The sequence below is a fragment of the Prionailurus viverrinus genome, chromosome A1 (genome assembly GCF_022837055.1).
Source record: "Prionailurus viverrinus isolate Anna chromosome A1, UM_Priviv_1.0, whole genome shotgun sequence".
Classification (NCBI taxonomy): Eukaryota; Metazoa; Chordata; class Mammalia; order Carnivora; family Felidae; genus Prionailurus; species Prionailurus viverrinus.
Window position 1 is genome coordinate 205,455,015 of NC_062561.1, and position 23,559 is coordinate 205,478,573.

Sequence of the window (23,559 nt, forward strand, 5' to 3'; positions counted from 1 at the left end):
ATGCTAACCTGTGTTCTTCAAAAAGATGATAATTATCACAGAGCTATTTTTGACCTATCTTTGTTTCAGATGTGCTCCAACTGTGAATGAGTGGTTCAACTTTTAGCTATAGATTTAGTACCAAAGTACTGCTCATAAAATAATAGAGATTAGATGATAGAGCACTTTAAATTCCTCATGGGGCAGAGGAACATATGAAAAACCTTCCTCCAAACAACTCAATGTCTAAATTTTTAAAAATAAGGTCTCTGAAGCTCACATTCAGTTAGTCTCGTGAGAATAATTAAATGGCTCCTCAGAATTTCTTTGCTTGAAGTATTTGAATCAATTCACTTTAAACTACTTAAATAGAGCACCTACTACTTTCTTTGTGAAAATAAAATTAATATTCTTTCCTCATTCAAAGGCTACAAGTTGCACACCAAATATGAATCATAGTAGGAGAAAGTTGCCAAAATATGTTGAGATGATCATATCATCCACGCTTGTGTATTTCTTCCCTCCCATTCCATATTGCTTTAAACATTCTTATAACCTCTTTTATTTCATTTATACCAAAGAGGAAATTACAGAATGTCAATGTGTAAAGGTATTAGTAACCAAGACTGGGTAGGAGGAATAACACTTCAGAGGATGCCAGACTGGATGGATGAAGACCAAGGACCCAACCCACTCCATTCAAACATCATTGTAACTCACCTTGCTCTCCACCCCACTTTGCCTCTGAATGAAGATGTGCCCCCAGGAGTAGAAGGAGACAGAAACACCCTGAATTAAGGTCAAGTTTCCATCATCAAGGAAAATGGGAGTTTAATAAAGGAATTCAGGGGGCACCTGGGTGGCTCAGTTGGTTAAGCATGTTACTTTGACTCAGGTCATGATCTCATGATTAGTGAGTTCAAGCCCCATGTCAGACTCTGTGCTGAAAGCTCAGAGCCTGGAGCCTTCCCCTGACTCTGTGTCTCCCTCTCTCTCTGCCCCTCCCCTGCTTGTGCTCTTCCTGTCTGTCTCTCTCTCTCTCTTAAAAAAAATAAACAGGATGGGCCAAGATGGTGGAACAGCATGGAAATTGTTTTTTGCGTCTCTCCTCCCTGAAATGAAGCCAGATCAACACTAAACCATCTTGCACACCTAGAAAACTGATTTGAGGATCAACACAACAATCTATACAACCTGAAACACAGAACTCAGGAGGTACATGGTGTGGAGAGATGAACTGAGGTAGAGAGAAGCCATTGGGGGGGGGGGGCAAGAGCTGTTTTTGCTTGTGGAGAGAGGATGGAGATGGTGGGGGGCGGGTAGAGTACAGATAGCATACCCCCACTCGAAAGCATCTGGAGAGAAAAGAAAGAATACACGAGAGACTGAACAAAAAAGGGAGAAAGGAGAAAGGAGAGGGTTTAAATTCCATTAAGACTCCATAAACAGGGAAGCATAGAGTCTGAAATGCCACAGCTCAATACCTGGTGGTGCTCTGGTGGGAAGGGCGAATCCTTAGGAACAGAGAGCAAGGTCTGACAGGTCCTCGGGTCAGTTCCCGAGGCAGTTCCCCTGCTGGGAGGACATCTGGTAGAGGCTGTGCAGCCACCCCACAGGCAAAGGTCCCAGCAGACCCTGGCAAACAACCACACTCACTGGTACTGGAACAAGGACGTTAAGTGGGAAGCCTGGTGACAGATGGGTGTTGTGATTTTTCCATGATCCCTGGTTGCTGCTGCTACATGATCATGTGAGATTTTTCTGGGGTGGGCTGGCACCCACCTACAGTCTCAGGGAATCGGCAGCAGTGCAGTCTCCCAAACATCCCTGGGGGTAGCTGACACCAGGCAATTGCTTGGTGAGACCCTCACCCAGAGGGTCAGAACAGGCCAAAGCCCCAATCTCTCAGAAGCGAAGGGTTGGGAAACACAGCCGCATCTGAGATAAAACTCAGGAGGGAGGTGTCGCCTGGCAGCCTGACGGCTTGTTTACAGTGTAAAAGCAAGGAGTGGACATAAGCCAGAGACAAAGGTGGGGTGCTTGATGGTCTGGCTGGGAAAGCATAGAGTTCTGGTACTAGGGATTGGGTAGCTGGGTGACGCTATTTTCACCCTTTCCGTGCATTTGCATACATACCTATAAGCGCCACAACAATCCACCCCCAGCAAGCTAAGCAGCGCCATCTAGTGTAGAATAGAGCCATTACACTAAGCTCCATCCAACTGGGCCAACTGTGCACTTTAGGAACACCACAAGTCATTCTATCTGCTTAGTTTACTGACTCTAACATGCTTCGTAGTTTGACTTCTAGGAGAAACCGATGTAATTTCAATCATATTTCAGTCTGTTCACAGGTCCATCTATTCGATTTTTTTTCTTTTCTTATTCTTGAATACAGAAAGAGAAAAAAATTATATTTATTTTCCATTTTTATTAAAAATATTTTTAATTTTTCCCACTATATTTTTTATTTTGTAAATTTTTAAAATTCATTTCACTTCCATCATTTCATTCTTTTCTATTCTATTATATTCATGTTTTCAAATTTTCAAACGTTTTCCTTTTTTCTCTTTTCTTATCTTTCCCTTTTTTCTCTAATCTATCAAGCTCCTTTCAACAACCAGACCAAAACACACCTAGGATCTAGCATCCTTTATTTTATTTTTTTGTGTTGTTTTTAATTTTTTAATTTTTCTTTTTTTTACTTTACTAATTCCTTTTCTTCCTTCAAAATGATGAAATGAAGGAATTCACCCCAAAAGAAAGAACAGGAAGAAATTACAGCCAGGGAGTTAATCACCACAGATACAGCAAGACGCCTAAACCAAAATTTAGAATCACGGTAATAAGAATACTGGCATTGAAAATAGGTTAGAAATCCTTTCTGCAGAGATAAAAGAAGTCAAAGCTAGTCAGGATGAAATAAAAAATGCTATAACTGAGCTGCAATCTTAAATGGATGTCATGGCAGCAAGGATGGAAGAGGCAGAGCAGCAAATCAGAGATAAAGAGGACAAATTTATGGAGAACAATGAAGCAGAAAAAAAGAGGGAGACTAAGGCAAAAGAGCATGATTTAAGAATTAGAGAACTCAGTGACTCATTGAAAAGGAATAACATCAGAATCATAGGGGCCCCAGAAAATGAAGAGAGAGAAAAACGGGTATAAGTTTTATGTGAGCAAATCATAGCAGAAAACTTTCCTACCTGGGGAAAGACACAGACATCAAAATCCAGGAAGCACAGAGGACTCCAATTAGATTCAACAAAAACTGACCATCAACAAGGCATATCATAGTCAAATTCCAAAATACTCAGACAAGGAAAGAATTATGAAAGCAACAAGGGAAAAAAGTCCTTAACTGACAAGGAAAGACAGCTCAGATTCACAGCAGACCTATCCACAGAAACTTGGCAGGCCAGAAAGAAGTGGCAGGATATATTCAATGTGCTGAATCAGAAAAATATGTAGCCAAAAATTCTTTACCAAGCAAGGCTGTCATTCAAAATAGAAGGAGAGATAAAAAGTTTCCCAGACAAACAAAAATTAAAGGAGTTCTTGACCACTTAAACAGCCCAGCAAGAAATTTTAAGGAGAACTCTCTGAGGGGAGAAAAGACAACAAAAATAAAATAAAATAAATAAAACGTATTTTAAAAGACCAAAAGCGGGGCGCCTGGGTGGCACAGTTGGTTAAGCGTCTGACTTCAGCCAGGTCACGATCTCGCGGTCGGTGAGTTCGAGCCCCGCGTTGGGCTCTGGGCTGATGGCTCAGAGCCTGGAGCCTGTTTCCGATTCTGTGTCTCCCTCTCTCTCTGCCCCTCCCCCGTTCATGCTCTGTCTCTCTCTGTCCCAAAAATAAATAAACGTTGAAAAAAAAAATTAAAAAAAAAAAAAAAGACCAAAAGCAACAAAGACTAGAAAGGACCAGAGAACACCAACCAGAAACTCCAAATCTACAGGCAACATAATGGCAATAAATTCACATCGTTCAGTACCCACTCTAAATGTCAACGGACTAAGTGCTCCAATCAAAAGATATAGAGTAACAGAATGGAAAAGAAAACAAGATCCATCTATATGCTGTTTACAAGAGACCCACTTTAGACCTAAAGACACCTTCAGATTGAAAGGAAGGGGATGGAGAACAGTCTATCATGCTAATGGTGGCCAAAAGAAAGCTAGAGTAGCCATACTAATATCAGACAATCTAGACTTTAATGTAAAGACTGTAACAAGAGATGAAGAAGGGCATTATATCATAATTAAGGGGTCTATCCACCAAGAAGATCTAACAATTATACACATTTATGCTCCAAACATGGTAACACCCAAATATATAAATCATTAATCACAAACATAAAGAAACTCATTGACAATAAAACCATAATAGTAGGGAACGTCAAAACCACACTTACAACAATGGACAGATCATCTACACAGAAAATCAAAAAGGAAGGAATGGCTTTGAATGACACACTGTGCCAGACGGACTTAACAGATATATTCAGAACATTTCATCCTAACGCAGTAGAATACACATTCTTCTCAAGTGCACTAGAACATTCTCCAGAATAGATCACATACGGGGACACAAATCAGCCCTCAACAAGTACAAAAAGATCGAGATCATACTGTGCATATTTTCAGATCACAACGCTATGAAATTCTAAATCAACCACAAGAAAAAATGTGGAAAGATAATAAATACTTGGAGACTAAAGACCATCCTACTAAAGACGGATGGGCTAACCAAAAAGTTAAAGAGGACATTAAAAAGTACATGGAAGTCAATGAAAATGATAATACCACAGCCCCAAACCTCTGGCACATAGCAAAGGCAGTCATAAGAGGGAAGTATATAGCAATCTAGGCCTTCCGAAAGAAGGAAGAAAGGTCTCAGATACACAACCTAAACTTAGACCTTAAGGAGCTGGAAAAAGAACAGCAAATAAAACCCAAAGCCAGCAGAAGACAGGAAATAATAAACATTAGAGCAGAAATCAATGTTATCAAAACAACAACAACAACAACAAAACAAAAAACAAAACAGATCAATGAAACCAGAAGCTGGTTCTTTGAAAGAATTAACAAAATTGATAAACCACTAGCCAGTTTGATCAAAAAGAAAAAGGAAAGGACCCAAATAAATAAAATCAAGAATGAAAGAGGAGCGATCACAACCAACACAGAAGAACAATAACAAGAGAATATTATAAGCAATTATATGCCAATAAAATGGGCAATCTGAAAGAAATGGACAAATTCCTGAAACAGGAAGAAATAGAAAATTTCAACAGACCCATAACCAGTAAGGAAATCGAATTAGTAATCAACAATCTCCCAATAAACAAGAGTCCAGGGTCAGATGGCTTTCCAGGGGAATTCTACCAAACATTTAAGGAAGAGTTAACATCTATTCTCTTGAAGCTGTTCCAAAAAATAGAAATGGAAGAAAAACTTCCAAACCCTTTCCATGAAGCCAGCATTACCTTGATGGCAAAACCAAAGACCCCACTAAAAAAGGAGAACTATGGGACAATTTCCCTGATGAACATGGATGCAAAAATCCTTAACATATTAGCCAACCAGATCTAACAATACATTAAAAAAATTATTCACTGCGACCATGTGGGATTTATACCTGGGATGCAAGGCTGGTTCAATATCCACAAAACAATCAATCTGATACATCACATCAATAAAAGAAAGGACAAGAACTCCATGATCCTCTCAATAGATGCGGAGAAAACATCTGACAAAATACAGCCACCTTTCTTGATATAAACCCTAAAGAAAGTAGGGATAGAAGGATCATTCCTCAATATCATAAAAGCCATATATGAAAGACCCACCTCTAATATCGCCCTCAATGGGGAAAAACTGAGAGCTTTCCCCCTAAGGTCAAAAACAAGACAGGGATGTCCACATTATGTTCCAATATTCAACATAGTACTGGAAGTCTTAACCTTAGCAATCATACAACACAAAGGAATAAAAGGCATCAAAATCAGCCAAGAGGAGGTGAAACTTTCACTCTTCACAGATGACATGATACTCTATATGGAAAACCCAAAAGATCCCACCAAAAAACTCCTAGAACTGATCCATGAATTCAGCAAACTGGCAGGATATAAAATCAATGCGCAGAAATTGGTTGCATTCCTATACACCAATAATGAAGTGACAGAGAAATCAAGGAATCAATCCCATTTACAGTTGCACCATAAAATACCTAGGAATAAATCTAACCAAAGAGGTGAGAAATCTATACACTGAAAACTATAGAGAGCTTATGAAAGAAACTGAAGAAACAAAAAAATGGAAAAAGATTCCATGTTCCTGGATAGGAAGAACAAATATTGTTAAAATGTCGATACTACCCAAAGCAATCTACATATTCAATGCAACCCCTATCCAAATAACACCAGCATTCTTCACAGAGCTAGCACACACAATCCTAAAATTTGTATGGAATCTGAAGAGACCCCCGAATAGCCAGAGCAATCTTGAAAAAGAAAACCAAAGCTGGAGGCATCACAATCCCAGACTTCAAGCTGTATTACAAAGCTATAATCATCATGACAGTATGGTACTGGCACAAGAACAGACACTCGGATCGATAAAACAGAATAGAGAACCCAGAATTGGACCCACAAATGTATGGCCAACTAATCTTTGACAAAGCAGGAAAGAATATCCAATGGAATAAAGACAGTCTCTTCAGCAAGTGGTACTGGGAAAACTGGACAGCGACATGCAGAAAAATGAACCTGGACCACTTTCTTACACCATACACAAAAATAAACTCAAAATGGATAAAAGACCTAAACATAAGACAGTAAGGGGCACCTGGGTGGCTCAGGCGGTTAAGCATCTGACTTTGGCTCAGGTCATGATCTCGCTGGGTTTGTGAGTTTGAGCCCCATGTCGGGCTCTGTGTTAACAGCTCAGAGCCTGGAGCCTCCTTCACATTCTGTGTCTCCTCCTCTCTCTGCCCCTCCCATGCTCATGCTCTGTCTCTCAACAATAAATAAACGTTAAAATAAATAAATAAATAAATAAATAAATAAACATAAGACAGTAAGCCATCAAAATCCTCAAGGAGAAAGCAGGCAAAAATCTCTTCGATCTTGGCCGCAGCAACTCTTACCCAACACATCTCCAGAGGCAAGGGAAATAAAAGCAAAAATGAACTATTGGGACCTCATCAAAATAAAAAGTTTCTGCACAAAGGAAACAATCAGCAAAACTAAAAGGCAACTGACAGAATGGAAGAAGATATTTGCAAATGACATATCATATAAAGGGGTAGTATCCAAAGTCTATAAAGAACTTATCAAACTCCACACCCAAAAAACAAATAATCCAGTGAAGAAATGGGCAAAAGACATGAATAGACACTTTTCCAAGGAAGACAGCCAGATGGCCAACTGACTGCTTAACCGCACTCAGCATCAGAGAAATACAAATCAAAACCACGATGAGATACCACCTCACACGTGTCAGAATGGCTTACATTAACAACTCAGGCAACAACAGATGTTGGTGAGAATGTGGAGAAAGAGGATCTCTTTTGCACTGCTGGTGAGAATGCAAACTGGTACAGCCACTCTGGAAAACAGTACGGAGGTTCCTCAAAAAATTAAAAAAAGAACTACCCTACAACCCAGCAATTGCACTACTAGGTATCTATCCAAGGGATACAGGTATGCTGTTTCGAAGGGACACATGCACCCCAATGTTTATAGCAGGACTATCAACAATAGCCAAAGTACGGAAAAAGCCCAAATGTCCATTGATGGATGAATGGATAAAGAAGACATAGTATATATACACAATGGAGTATTACTTGGCAATCAAAAAGAATGAAATCTTGCCATTTGCAACTATGTGGATGGACCTGGAAGGTATTATGCTAAGCAAAATTAGTCAGAAAGACAAAGATCATATGACTTCACTTTTATGAGGAATTTAAGATACAAAACAGATGAACATAAGGGAAGGGAAGCAAAAAATAATATAAAAACAGGGAGGGAGGCAAAACATGAGACTCTTAAATATAGAGAACAAACAGAGGGTTGCTGGAGGGGTTGTGGGGCGATGGGCTAAATGGGTAAGGGGCATTAAGGAATTTACTCCTGAATTCATTGTTGCACTACATGCTAACTAACTTGGATGTAAATTTTAAAATAAACAAATAAAAAGGAAAACAAAACAAAACAAAAACCCCATAACCAACAACTCGTGCTGAGAGCACTTTTTAGTAAATTATGCTGAAGTTAAAAACAATAAAATAAAATAAGAAATAAGAAATTAAAATAAAATGGAAGTCAGTTCAGTTATAGAAAATAAAGTCAGGGGCGCCTGGGTGGCGCAGTCGGTTAAGCATCCCACTTCGGCCAGGTCACGATCTCGCGGTCCGTGGGTTCGAGCCCGCGTCGGGCTCTGGGCTGATGGCTCAGAGCCTGGAGCCTGTTTCCGATTCTGTGTCTCCCTCTCTCTCTGCCCCTCCCCCGTTCATGCTCTGTCTCTGTCCCAGGAATGGATAAACGTTGAAAAAAAAAAAAGAAAGTCATATTTTGGGACGTCTGAGTTTGTGGCCTGGGAGATGAAAATTCATAGCAAAAAGCTTTGGCCAGACTGGTTGTCAGGTGGGCAGTTGTTGGAGGTCCAAGTAGGCATGGACGTGCAGTAGGTATGATTCTGGAAAGCATAACATAGAAAGCATTTTGGAAAATCTGCTCCAAAGTCTCCTTTATTCTTCTCCTAAGTAAGAAGTGACCCCAGGACTTAAACTTTTGTGTATGCGGCAAATGGCAGCAGCTGCTGGGAGAGAGAAAGGGTAGGACAAATCACTACTGGATAACCAGCAACTTTCGTCATGTAAAAACAGCTGTCGCTTGTTTCTTCTACAAGGTTCACATTTCTTCATATCATTTTGTCAGTGGTTGGTATCTTCTTGCTGAAATCTCAATTGGGTTTTTTTAAAAATATACTTAAACAGTTTAGAAAGATATGGTTCCTCCCTTTCTTGAGTGCCATCTTTCCTTTAGCTATTTTTGTTTAAGAAACATCAACAGAGTGGTTAAGTGGACCCAGTTAAGTGGAACCTCGCCAGATCTAGGTTGCCATTTTCTATTGTAGAAGGCACTGAAAACCCACAGGATGTGGACAGGATGTTGCCTAGCACAAAATGAGTACTCGTTAACTAGTAGCTACTGTTACTATTACCAGCTGAGATACTAAGTTGACTAAGGCGACAAAGTCTGTCTATCTGGAATTAAAAAAAAAAAAAAAGTTAAGATAAGCTTCTAGATAATGAATCCTAAACATAAATCCATGTGGGACACACACAAAAATGCACTCCCCTCCCTCCATCCAAGCTGCATACTAATATACTTATTAATAAAATGCCTTTATATTTAATTTAGCAAAAGGTGAAACATTCCAGGAATGTATGCATGACCAAAAGTGAATGAATGTTTTCATTAGAGAAAACAGTAACCCTTCTCCTGGCAATGCCATCATCCAACTACTTGTCCTGTGTTCATCATTAAAATCCAACCATTGGTGCTTACACAGACCGTATTCTGGGTGAGATGCATTACAGCAAGGACCAAATCCAGTACAAGTACTCTAAAGTTCTTACATATAGAGTTAAGATTTTCATAAGATTTCCTATTATAGTCTTCGAATGCTCTATTGGTCTCATTTACAACCATGATTCTAATCTTTATGTGACCATGTTTCCAAGTTACTATAATTATACCCAACACTAATGAAGCAGTGATCCCCAATCAGACACAAGGGTGTGGACCTAAAGCATGTCCTGTCCAAGCTTCCATGCTCATACATACCCCAATGGGACAAAACCACAGAGCTGGCTATAATTTGCAAGAACAAAATTTTCCATGAATCAGTAGAAGCCCGAAAGTTTTAAAGGCACTTTTCTAGAGGGAGTGATTTCTGAAGCAAACTGTTCCAGTAAACTCGGAGAGTAGTGACAAAACATTCAAAAATAAAGCCATGTGGGGCACTCAGGTGGCTTAGTTGTTTAAGTGTCAGACTTCCTCTCAGGTCACAATCTCACAGTTCGTGAGTTCAAGCCCCCGGTCAGGCTCTGTGCTGACACCTCAGAGCCTGGAGCCTGCTTCAGATTCTGTGTCTCCCTCTCCCTCTGCCCCTACCCCACTTATGCTCAATCTCTGTCTCTCAAAAATGAATAAACATTAAAGGAAAAAAAGATTACAAATAAAGCCATGACATTCTGTTTCATCCGTCTGGGGAAAAAGCTATCTCCCTACTGACACAACACAAGGTGGTTAGTCAGTCACACTTTATCCTATTTCTCTATAGACGTTTAAATGTGACATTTCAGTTCAAACCAGTGTTTATGTATGTGTAGCAGAGAACTAGAATCACAAGGTCTGGATAGAATTAACCAGGCACAGACCCTGCCACATGAGTGTAAGCCCTGTACTCTTGTGGAAAGTGCATTCCCCAAATGGGAGAAAGAAGGGGCAAAGGCAAGGCTGGCTGATAGCAACTCACTGGCTTTTGGAAAATCAGGTCCAGAAAAGAGCTCATTTAGATAAAAGTTCACTGGCTAACTCCAGTTCTACACATTACTAGAGAAGTTTCCAAGTTTTGCTTTTCCTAGAGTAAGCCAGAAACAACGTAGGTGGATGGGGGGATTAAAAAAAAAAAGTGGCCTTATTTCAATTTCTGAACGGTCCATTTCCGTGTGTTTTGACTGTGCCCTACATCAAATCACATTGCTGCTGTTTTTCATCTTCCCAGGTGCAAAAGGAAGGAGAAGGAGAAGGTTCTTAGATCTTCCTATTCTCTCTTTATGGTAGAGGAAACAGGAACACCTGCAATCCCTTGCCCTGAGTTCTCACTTCCTTTTTCGTGTCTCTCCATTGTTGGGGGAAGGAACTAGCCACCATCATTCCACATGTCACCTGCATACCCCAAATCCACATCACTTCAATTCTTCTCAAAGTCTGTAACAACCACTTTGACTCCCCGCCATTCTATTGCTGCCACTTGTATGTGCCCCCAAACTCACAGTGACCTTAGGTGAGCTGGATAACTCTCCTCCCCATTCCATTACCTCTCTGCCTTTGTTATCCCCAGTAACTCCACACAACAAAAGTCCAAGTACCCAGATCTCTGAGGGCTGTTTTGGTCTATGGGTGAAATTTGAAATATCCAGGGGCAAACTGGACTCTCAAACTTTTAGACTACTTTTTCATTAGTATTATACTTCAGAAATAGGCTTTTTAAAAGAATTGGAAAGCAGAGTTTAAAGTTGTGATCTTTGACAAGAATATGAAGTACAAATATTTTACGTGGAATGAGGTAGTCATATGCTTTCACAATCAACGTGACAGAGATGTAATATCTCACCACTATTTAGAGTCCAAGCCTTTAAAGTTCTTCATAATCATAAACTAGATGTTCTCTACCTATTCAATATAATTTTCCACTCCTCCCCCAAATAAATTATCTACCAAGACCCTATCTTTTCCTCCCACTATCTTAACCATCGTAAGTCAAGAGTTTGAAATAGTCAACATTCTAATTGCTGTCTCATTGTCTCCTTCCTTTTGCACAAGACTATCTACTGTCTCATTCTAATTACTGTCTAATTATCTCAATTACTGTCTCTCATTATCTAATTACTGTCTCATTATCTCATTATACCTACTTTATCCAAAAGATTTCCCTCCAGAATTACAGTATATACCATGCTAAATGTCTATATAACCACTTAAATAGTGTACAGTTCAATTCCTTAGCCCAATATGTAACTTCTAAGAGATAAGTTTAAAAACAGCAATCTTGGGGTGTTGGGTGGTTCAGATGGTTAAGCGTCTGGCTCTTGATTTTGGCAGGTCATGATCTCGCGACTTGTGGGATGGAGCCCCACATCAGGCTCTGCGCTGACAGCAGGGAGCCTACTTAGGGTTCTCTCTCTCTCTCTCTCTCTCTCTCTCTCTCTCTGCCCGTCCCCTGCTCACATTCTTCCTCTCTCCCTCTCTCTCTCTCTCACTCGCTCTCAAAATAAACATTTATAAAAAAGAACAGCAATCTTGAGTGCTTCAAAATTCAAATGTTACCATTTCTACTGCTTTACTTAACTAACACTTTAAAAGTTTCACTTTAGGGGCATGTGGGTGGTTCAGTGGGTTGAGTGTCCAACTCTTAATTTCAGCTCAGGTCATGGTCCCAGAGTCATGAGATGGAGCCCCACTTTGGACTCCGTGCTGAGCATGGAGCCTGCTTAAGATTCTCAAGTTCTCTCCCTCTGCCCCTCTCCCTGCTCCTGTCCTCTCTCTCTCTCTCAAATTAAAAAAAAAAAAAAAAAGTCTCACTTAAAAGTGTTTTTTTCCCCCTTGTTAATTACACTAATTTATCTTTCCTTTGGGAATCTAAAGAGCAGCTGGAACATGCAAGTTGCTGCCACTGACGTGTAGAATTTTGGTTGTTTGTTTTTCTCCTCTTACCATTCCGACCCAATATTTGTTGGCAAAGACTCTCAAAAACTGGCAGGAGCTATAAATTAGATATTTGAACTATTCTCCCCTAGCTATACAAATGAGCTGTCCAACTTTCCAGTACTAAAATGCTTTAATTCACAAGACGTATGCCCTAAGGGACTTGAAAATTTGCCTCTAAGTCAGATGAACACATGGGTTATGAGTTATTAATTATACATAATAAGGCTTTGGGATAGGATAAATTGAACTAAACCCTAAACCTGACTGACAGATAATATATCCCATATTTGTGTTGGATGAGAAAACAGCAAAATCTAAAAGTTAGGGCCATGACTTGGATAGAATCAGAAAGGCCAAGGCCCACTATCCAGATTCATTACAAAATACCTAACTGTTATTCCCTGACTCCATCAAGGCCTGAACGCCCACTGCAGAAAAAGATTAGTCCTCTCTCTCCGTCCTATTCCAATCCCTAGAAAAAAAATACAGAGAGAATGATAAAAAGATTTATATACTGAAAAACTGTCCAGAGTTAGACAGAAACATACATATAATGTATTAAAATTTATCCATTTACTTATATATATTCTTTACTTAGATGAGTAATTTAAACACAAACTTCCAATTTAAGACAAACGAGAAAATAACGGATGGTCAAAAAGGCCTAAAAGACACATCAACATTAGCACTTCACTGCCTACGTGTAATTCTTTTTTTTGGTAACGCACTGTGGGGTACAATGGACTTTTAAAAAAATTATTTCCAGTTGAATATCTATACATAGTGTAACAATACAAGAATAAAAAATAAGTCATATCTTCCAGTTGTATGCCTTAGAAAAAAAAGAACAATAAAATAGGATGGATGAAAATTATTTCTGTTGGTTTTAGACTTCACCATAAATAATCCAAGGTCACCAACCTTTGGGAGTATTAATTTAAGAAATTTTGTATCCAAAAAATCATTTAAATATCCTAAGCAATAAAGTAAAATAAAACCAACTGAAGCATAGTTTTTAACTCAAGTAATACAACTAGATGACAAAGGATTAGTCAGCAGCAAAGAATGAGGTCCTAAATTCTGAAAATATAGAAAAAGATTTGCTACAATAACAAAAATAAATAAATCCAAGTATCATTATTTTTAGTTTAAGCTGAATCCAGGAATTATCTCATTAAAAAAAAAAAAAAAAAACCAAGTTGCTGCTTTCCAGATATACCCACAAGTACTTTGGGAAAAGGAAAAGGGCATAAAGATACGATTTATTGTTTTCCTAGTAGAACTTTCATGATGTAATTCAGACTTGAGGTTACTAATGACCTGAGATCCATTAGCAAATTGCATTTATTACTTAAAAATTAAAAAGGAGCCTTTCCTGCTTTAAAACACATGTACACACCCACACAAACACACACAAACAGATCTTAATCTCAAGCACAGCAAAACAGAAGTTGATTACCAAACCAATAGATATTGTGAGTTATAAACTGAGTAAACATGAGCATTACAGTAAAAAATTTCACAACAGTTAATTCTTTTTCTGGTTTAGAGATAGTTTATATGTGCTTATAATTATTTCAAGAAATTTAGTACCAAATTAGTTACAGAGAGAGACAGATATTCCAAGTATTCACTCATTCATTCACCTATATACAGCTTTTGGCACAGTAGCAAAGTCACAAAGAAAATCTACACTTTTACTGCAAAAAGACATGGTCTTTACTGATGTTTAGATAAACAAAGAGGTAGCTAATAAAAAAAAGGGCCACCATTTTTCTCAAATGTCATCAATTACATAAGACCTCAAAACACATTCTGATTTGGAAAAAAAAATTCTTGCCAACAATTAAGGGAGCGAGTAATTTCATCTATTTCCCAGTGGCAAGTCTTCCCCGGATGGTAGTAACCAGCAAAACTATTCACTTGAGCCTTTTGTCACCAGAGACCATTGCTACATCTCTACACAAACATGATGAACTCAATTTATTAGTCAAATAGCTGAATTCCATTCAAGTGCACTTAATACAGTAATACACTTTATAAATTGATTGAAATTAAAAACACCTCTGATTGGAAATGGGATTCTTAAGAATACAATACTGATTTCAAATGATATGTTTCACTGGTGTCCTGATGAAACATACAAAGCAAATGATGTCATTGTTTCCAGCATCTCTGAAAGATTACCTAGTCCCTTAAGGTATTAAAATAGAAGTGAGAAAATACATCCCTGAAATCTAGAATTGGTAGTACAGTTTGAAAAGTTGAAGCCAATTTGATATGGTTAATTCAGATCATGGTTAAATGGTAAGAGGATAGCTCAGGAGTTGACACAAGTCTCAAATTAGTAATCTTTGTTGAAAAAACATAAACGAAGGTACCTGTAATGTTTACAAGGTCAGAGTGTTCAGATCCATGTATATAAGTCCTAAGATCCTAAAAACTTAATCTCTTAAAATATTGTTGACCATTGAGGAAGAATAAAAAAATCCAAATGGATTACATCTAAAATGAGGCTGTTCTTTCTCCTTTTATAAAATACTTTTGGAATTCATAACACAAAAAATATGCACAGAAAGACATTCAGAATTTTCAATCTTTTAAAAAAAAATCAAGGGATCTTGAAAAATATCCCTGTTTGCTTTGCATTCTTCAGTCTTCCTTCTCTTCCAAGAGCTTTGCTACAGATGTCTATCAGCTGTATAGAGTGATACTTTATTTGCCTGTTCTCACAACAGAAGAGGTGGCTTTGTCGGACAACAGCTTGGTCTTGAAAATTTACTTCTGGTAGGATTCTCTCACTTTTGCCTGCAGCGCATCACACGTCTTCTTGGCATCGCCTAGAAGCATGGCCGTGTTGGGTTTGTAGAAGATTGGATTGTCCACTGCAGCATAGCCAACACCCAGTGACCTCTTCATAACGATGACCTAAGGAGCAAAGATTAAGGGGCAAAATGAGTGTATTTAACAGACTGGGCTGGGATGTGATAGGTATGCCCACACTGCCCTGCCCTAGCTTTAAATGAAGCACCACCACTACTAACTCCTGAGTACACAGTTTTCTAAAATACACAAGGAGTCGTTTTCTTAATGCAGGCACACACTGTATTAACTTTAATTTTTTAAATGTGCCCATACTCACATCCAAGAGAGAAAAATCTTGTTAACAGTAAATAGTTTATCTATGAAACATAAGATTACAAGTGATTTTCTTCTCAGAGCTTTTCTCTATAAAGACCCTGTAACATTTTCTACTCAGAAGAATAAGCATCTTTCTCTAATGTGTTAAAGAGACCAAACTTAGTGCATAAGCTTCTAATGGGAAAATGGCATGATTCCTATTCCACCACTTTAAAGTACATCAGAAGGTTCCAGGCGCGCCTGGGTGGCTCAGTCAGTAAAGTGTCTGAATCTTGATTTCCGCTCAGATCATGATCTCACAGTGGTGGGTTCAAGCACCAGGTTGGGCTCCGTGCTGACAGTACAGAGCCTGCTTGGTGTTCTCTCTCTCTCTGCCCCACCCTGGCTCACTCGCACTCTCTCTTTCTCAAAATAAATAAATAAACATTAAAAAGAAAAAGAAGGTGCCAAGACAAAAGCCCAAAGAGCAATCTAGCCCATCACATGACAGAAGTAATAATATTACAGTCCTACAAAGCAAAATGGAAAAAGCAAACCTGTCTCTAATATTGATGTAGTATAGTCATTGACACCTAACATGGCTTATGGATGGTGCTATCCTGTTAAATAGCAAGTTAGTTCTTAGGAAAATAAAAAGCCTTTCTGTGGTTGTCTAGGTAGTTTATCCAAAAATGAAAGCGTCTAAATTTATTCACACTTTACTCAGCCTTAGTATAGTCTTCTTCAAATTCTCCAATTTGATGACGAATGCAGTAATTTTTTATCTACACATGAATAAGTGCGTATCACACTCCCATATTTTCAATGAAGAGAAACAAAATTAAAGGGAAATGTACTTACATAATTACATAATTATGACTGTTAAAATGCAGATCTGACCTAAGGGTAGTAAAGGCATGTCCCTCGAATGACGCAGGGGAAAGGTATAAGCCTTTGAGTCTCTATGACCCAGCGGTGAGCCTCCACAGAGGTGATGTGCGCGAGCAGGCCTTGCTTCCTTATGCCACATTATGGTTTGGATTTCTAAATCACCTTTCTTCTAGACACCCCATAACAACAACAAATTCCCTTTAAAAAAATTAAATGAAAAAACATGCTCATCTTCGTATATGAAGGCAATGATACTGACTCACTGTCCCAGAGGGAAGCCATCTGCTTCACTGGACTCTATCTGGAAGTCAGCCAGACTCATTCCAAAAGCTCACAGCTCTTTTTTCAGCTGTGGCTACAGATTTTGTTAATCCATCCACATAATATCGTTTGGTTCTAATGGTGACCAGGGCATTCACTCGGGTTCTCTATCGGCCACCGAACAGACAGAAGCTGGATATAGAGAGCTAGGCCCTACGCCCACTCAAGCTCCTGCGGCTTTTAAAAGGCATCAGCGCTCCTCGCCGAGTGAACCAGGATGGCTCTGTGCGCATGTCTGAAGAGACATTTGACTATGAGAATGAAACACAAGTCTGAAACTTTACCTGCTTTGATTTCCAGACCTCGAGGACTGGCATGCCTGCAATAATAGAGTTGGGGTCTTCCTGAGCTGCTGAATTAACAGTGTCATTAGCTCCAATTACAAGGACCAAATCGGTGTCTACGTAATAAAGGGAAAAAAAGAGAAAATATAAGTCTCAAATAGGCTACTTTCATTTTTTTTTCAGGCAAATTATAGTGATCTGCACTTTATAACAATAGTAACAGAAGCCAACATTTATAGGATGCACACTTATGCCAGGCACTGTACAAAGAGCTTTATCAGAGAGGGTCGGTAACTTAGCCAATGCCACACAGCTAAAAGCAGTAGGTCCTGCATGTGAACCTGAGCATGCTGACTGGAGCTTACATTATTGTGCTTTCCCTCCCCCCAGATGCATCTACCTAATCTGACTTTGCGGTTTTTTTATTATCTCAAAATGATCTTGTTGGTTATATTATTTTTGAGAAGACTGGCATTCCATTTTCAGCTTTTAAAATGACCACATATGATGCTATTTGATGTCTCCAAGAAAATGGTCTAAGAGTCTGTACTGTATTAAAGCTGTGCCCATAATTCCTGGAACTGGCAGGTTTCACACAAAATTTTGCAACAGTGAAATCTCAAAGGGGGCATAAAATTAAAATGGTCCAAACTCCCTCTTTAAGGACTATAATATAAATTACCTTAGAACTTTGCCAAAAATGCCATGTGAATGTAGATACACATATAACTTCATTATTTTTCTCTAATAAACAGTATTTTTTAAGTTTACAGTGGATACTTGCCAGGGGGAACTGGTTTAACTTTAACAAACATGATCTTGGGCCAAATGTCATTAACATTCAACATCTACCCAATGACAGCCATAAAGTACAGCACCTTATCTACTGAAATCCTAGTGCTTTAAAAGAAAATAGAAAACTACTTTATTGATTATGAATCAGTACAATTAGAAGCCTGGAAAATCTCAGACACTGCTAGCATTATACATTAAATTAGCAACAGAAGCAATGTCATAAATGAGGAACCTGAGGCTGGGATCTAGTGCAAACAAGCGAGAATTGTGACCTAGATCCCAAAGCCAGATCTCTTCCGAGTCCCTCTGCAATGAGCTCCACTATCTCTCAAGATTTTCACCACCCCTCAAAGGCACAAAAGTACCCATGCTACTCACAAGTCTGTTGTGCCTTATTCAGTACCGTCTTTCACTGCTTTCATTCCAACTGCACACCTACTAGGAGTAGGTTACTCTTCATTGGACTAGTGGGTGTTCAGAAATCCCACAATTTACGTCCTAAGACGGGGGTTGCTTTATTCAGACTGAGAATATTTAGACTTCAGCATCGCCTCTACCACTTACCTGGGAAATCATGGTTGATCTCGTCCATTTCCAGCACAATATCATATGGCACCCCAGCCTCAGCCAGCAGCACATTAAGCTGACCAGGCATCCGGCCTGCAACTGGGTGAATTCCAAACCTAGACATGAAACAAATGAACAGCTGGCCTTACTTGATGGGCCAAAATGTACAGAGACCCCAACATCACCTCCAAATCTGCACACTTTGTTCTTGGCACCTCTGCTTTTCCTGGTACTATCTGATCTCTACAGGCGGGACTAGAACTAGTCCAGATATATGATCAATCTACAAATATTGAAGTTGGAGGTTTAATATCTCAGTATACACAAATGATAACTCCTCTCAAAAAATAAGTGTAACCTTAGAACCTGACTCTTCCATATGTTTTAAGTACAAAGAATTTCCAACAACATTAATAAATAAGATCACCTTACATTTAATAAGCATTATGTTCTCTCATGATACTTTCTGATAAATCTTGAATCTTTAAAAACTTATGTAAGTCAGCCTGGAATTAAACACTTGCCATGAAAAATCAACATTATTCCATCAAAAGCTGACTTCACATTCAACTTTAACCTCTATGTTCAAAGCTGGAGAAATAAAATAGTGTCATGGACAGGAGTTAACAGCCTACAATCTTTCAGAAAATGATATGAAGCATTACTCTGCATCCCAGAAGAAATGTGATAGCAACATGCTGGAGTGTTTCAAAGACGGAGTGATACACAAATCAGAGCTCCACACTTTTATTAAGGCAAAAGAAACTGAAGCATCAAGCAATTTCTTTCAACCACAACCATAATGGGATCTTTGGAGTCATTTAATCCAGCCCCTTGCCCACAGTATTGATCTCTGTCTCCTCAGCACTGGGCACAGTGCTTGACACACAGGAAGGGCTCAATAAAAAGTGAGTGAGTGAGTGAGTGAGTGAGTGAGTGAATGAGTGAATGAATCCAGTGAAGAAATGCATTCGATAGTAGTTCTTGGCAGGGATCTATCCGACTTCAGTTTAAACACTTTCAGTAACCAGAAACTTACTCCTTCCTAAGGTCTATTCCATTACTAGACAATCTCAAAAATTATATAACACACACACACACACACACACACACACACACACACACACATTCATATTCGACCGAAGGGAACCCCTATCTCATTGCTTTCCAAGGTCTGTAGTTTTGCTCTGGAGCCATAATGAGTTTATTCCCTCTTTCATATGTGGATTCCTTTGAGCTATCCTTGATGCTTACTAAGCAAAACATCCTCAATTCTTTCAATTACTCAATGCTGACAGATCCGCTGCTGTCTGAGTCCCATTTCCACAATGCAATATCCAGCTCAAATCTCAGTCCCCCAAAGTGAATACAGTATGCTGGATGCAATCTAGATGCATAAGGCACAGCAAGAAAATCCCATCCTTAGACCTTTCATTGACAATGATGCCTAAGTCGGCCTTAGCTTTTAGGGCCGCCAAAATACACTGCTGGCTCACACAAAAATCATGTCATTTAAGACACAGAAACTGCTGCCAAGTCAGGTGTCCCCACTGTTAATAGAGGTCCTCCTGGGAACAGATTAAAGCAGCACAGGAATTGACCCCTCCCAAAAACACAAACCCGAAAAGGGCTTTAAAATGGCCATTTAATTGCCTAAATAGATGATAAGGGATTTTCCCACATCTTTAAAAGTGATAATGAAGGGGCGCCTGGGTGGCTCAGTCGGTTGAGCGTCCGACTTCGGCTCGGGTCGTGATCTCGCGGTTTGTGGGTTCGAGCCCCGCGTCAGGCTCTGTGCTGACAGCTCAGAGCCTGGACCCTGCTTCAGATTCTGTGTCTCCCTCTCTCTCTGCTCCCCACCCCCCAACTCACACTCTGTCTCTCTCCTTCAAAAGTAAATAAACATTTAAAAAATTTTTTTAAAGTGATAATGAAGAGTCTGAATTACTGGGGGATCTTGTAGTGGGGGGGGGACATCAAGTGACAGGTACTCTCTCTTATCAAATTTATTTTTAATCTTAGTTTAGAGATCACCGAATGCCCCTAAATAATAATTTATGTTTAATAAAAAAACAGAAACCCCAGGCTAAAAGGAAACAAAACAGTTACCCCTATGCAGTTATACAACAGATAATCATTTTATTTCTCCTCTTTTTTAAATATATTTTCCCGATTTTCTATGAGAATGTACACTTTTGTGGGAGAATCAAACCATGTGATTAAGAGGCTTTGGGGAAACCCTGAAGGGCTAGGAGGACAGTGAGATCAGTGACCTTGGCCCAGCCGGGATCTTCCCAGCTTCACAGTCGCTGAAAGGAGGAGAATGTACACTTTTTATGGTGGGAAAAATTAACTTCATCTAAAATAACTTAATACTTCATGCTATTATATTGTAACACCATTTACAAATGATTTCTCATATATTATTCCATTCTATCCCTAATCATCTTTAAAATTCTCCATCCAGAATTAGAACACTGGGGCGCCTGAATGGCTCAGTCAGTTGAGTGCCCAACTCTTGATTTTGGCTCAGATCAGGACACCAGGGTCGTGAGATCGACCACCGCGTCCGGCTGCACGCTGAGTGTGGAACCTGCTGAAGATTCTCTCTCTCTCTCCCCCCACCCCCACTCACCCCCAACTCATGTATTCACTCTCTCTCTCTCTCTCTCTAAAATAAAAGAATTAAAATAAAACAAAAAGAATTAGAATGTAAGAGCAAGTGATTCAAACCCAGTCCTTCGTTAAATAAGCAGAGCTTCAGAGCTTTACCCATACACCTAACAGAAAGAAGCAAGAATGTAGTATGGGGGGCTGCTGGTATATATTCTGGCACAACGGCCAATGCTGGCTCTTCCTGATGTGCTATGCAGTTTGTAGAACTTTTTTAGTAAATAGTTACAGCTGGGATTCAAACTCAGGTCTTTCTGCCTCAAGAGTCTGAACTTTTAGCTCTATACATTATAGTAGTATAAGGGAGATATATATTTGAGAGGTATTTTGTTTAGTTGACAGCTCAGGTTTTACTAGTTATGTTGCTGCTAGGCAGGTTACTTAAGGACTCTCACTGTCTCAGTTTTCCCAGAGTAGTAACCGGCTGTTACTATCAGCCCATATCCTGCCAAGGGCTATATAAAACTGTGTAGAAACGGTTTGAGAAATACTTATTATTCTCTGCTTGGATGGGTAAAAAAAGGAGTTCCAAAAATCCAATTCGCAGTGTTCTTTGAGAATAATTGAGAGCCCAGAAAGTTTCAACAGTGCTACAAGCTATAAAATAGAAAAAAAAAAAAAAAATTAAATATCTGCATGAACAAACAGACACAGAAGAAAAATATGTCTCATCTATCTCAACTACTTCATCACCTTTCCCCTCAGTGGGCTAGCTGTAGTTTTGTTCTAGCAAAAATAAAATTAAGGGCAGTCATTGTTTCACTCCAGTCATTAGTTCACTCCAGACCATGCTCACCACCTCACAGGGTTTTAAGTTGTTCCACCACAAATTCTCCTGTCGTTTTGGGGACTGTAACAGTTCAACACCTGAGAAAAAATTTTAAATGTTCTCTAAAAACAAGATTGCTTTCTTTTTAGGTTCAAAAAATGTTTCTCTATTTATTGAGAGAGAGAGGGAGAGGGAGAGGGAGGGAGTGCATGGGCAGGGGAGGGGCAGAGAGAGAGGGAGAGAGACTCCCACACAGGCTCAATGTGGAGCACTCTGTGGGCTCCCACACAGAGCCCAATGGGGAGCACGGAGTCCCATATGACCCCATGAAGTCACTACATGAGCCTAATTCAAGAGTCAGACACTGAACTAAGTCACCCAGGTGCCCCAGTTGCTTTCTTTTTAAACTAGACATTGCTATCTTAATGTCATAGTCTATATCAAACCAAAGTTTTCAATCACTCCTGAAAACAAAAGAAATAAGGCAAAATACTGACAATTTAGGCTCCCACTCTTCATGTGGTAATGCAAGCTGTCTTCAGCACTGCAGCTGTTTTCAAATTGCCTCAGAGAAAACACTTCTGCAGGGGTAAGTGGACTCTCTGGTTAAGGTAACTTCTTTCAGATTTTAGTGTTTTTTTGTAGTGGCAATAACATAAAACATTTGAAAAAAAAAATCTCCAGGAACCAAAGTATATGCTCAATAAATCAGACTTATTGAGACTTACTAAGACTCAAATATGAACATAAATATCATTTTAGTACTTTAGTAACAATATAGTATTTTAGGGGTGGCTGTTTGGCTCAGTTAGTAGAGCATGTAATCTTGATCTCAGGGTCATGAGTTTGAGCTGCATGTTGGGTGTGGAGCCCCCTAGGGGAGGGGAGGGGAGGGGAGGGGAGGGGAGGGGAGGGGAGGGGAGGAAAGGAAGGAAGAGAAAGGAAAGAAAGAAAGAAAGAAAGAAAGAAAGAAAGAAAGAAAGAAAGAAAGAAAGAATATAGCCTTTTCCAGCTTCTGGAGGCTGTTCCCATTCCCTGGCTTATCACTCCATCCCTCTGACTTCTGCTTCCATTATAACATCTCCTTCCCTGACTCTGACCCTCTTCTCTCTCTTATGACAACCCTAGTGATCACATGGGCCCACGTGAATAATCCAAGATAGTCTCCCCATCTTAAAATCCTTGCCTTAAATCTACAAAGTCCCTTTTGCCATGTGAAGTAACATGTTCACAGGTTTGGGGGATTAAAGTGGACATCTTTGGGGGTGACTGGGAGGCTCAGTTCGTTGAGTGTCTGACTTCAGCTTAGGTCATGATCTCACAGTTCGTGAGTTCAAGTCCCACAACTGGCTCTCTGCTGTCATCATGGAGCCTGCTTCAGATCCTCTGTACCCCTCTCTCCCTGCCCCTCCCCCACTCATATTTTCTCTCTCTCTCTCTCTCTCTCTCAAAAATAAATAAACATTTTTTAAAACACTTAGAACAATAAAAAAAAAGAAAAACAAGTGGACATCTTTAGGGCCTTTATTCAGCCTACCACAAACTTCCTTTCTAGTCCTAAAATTCCAGGAACTAGGGTTTCTATTTTAGCTGAAAAGTCAATATATACAGTATGTAAATTACTTTTGGATTTCAATTCTGTATCCTTCCTT

At 39.4% G+C, this 23,559-nt stretch overlaps 1 protein-coding gene and 1 non-coding gene across 7 annotated transcripts in view; one reads left to right on the top strand and one right to left on the bottom strand.

Moving 5' to 3' along the window:
• Nucleotides 1-13,051: 13,051 nt before the first annotated feature.
• Nucleotides 13,052-23,559, bottom strand: part of NNT (nicotinamide nucleotide transhydrogenase) — a 96,205-nt gene continuing 85,697 nt past the window's right edge. For 4 of the 6 annotated variants that reach the window (XM_047849563.1, XM_047849579.1, XM_047849570.1 and 1 more), the window contains 3 exons: nucleotides 18,463-18,581; nucleotides 17,104-17,219; nucleotides 13,052-15,415 (listed from right to left, as the gene is read on the bottom strand). In XM_047849563.1, coding sequence (XP_047705519.1) covers nucleotides 15,266-15,415; nucleotides 17,104-17,219; nucleotides 18,463-18,581 — 385 coding nt within the window. In that variant the 3' untranslated portion in view covers nucleotides 13,052-15,265. Of the gene's footprint in view, nucleotides 15,416-17,103; nucleotides 17,220-18,462; nucleotides 18,582-23,559 lie in introns of those variants that run through there. The other 2 variants (XR_007150278.1, XR_007150284.1) reach the window with 2 other exon arrangements.
• TRNAR-UCG (transfer RNA arginine (anticodon UCG)) lies at nucleotides 20,173-20,257 on the top strand. The gene has a single exon. It is a non-coding gene; the product is annotated as a tRNA-Arg (tRNA).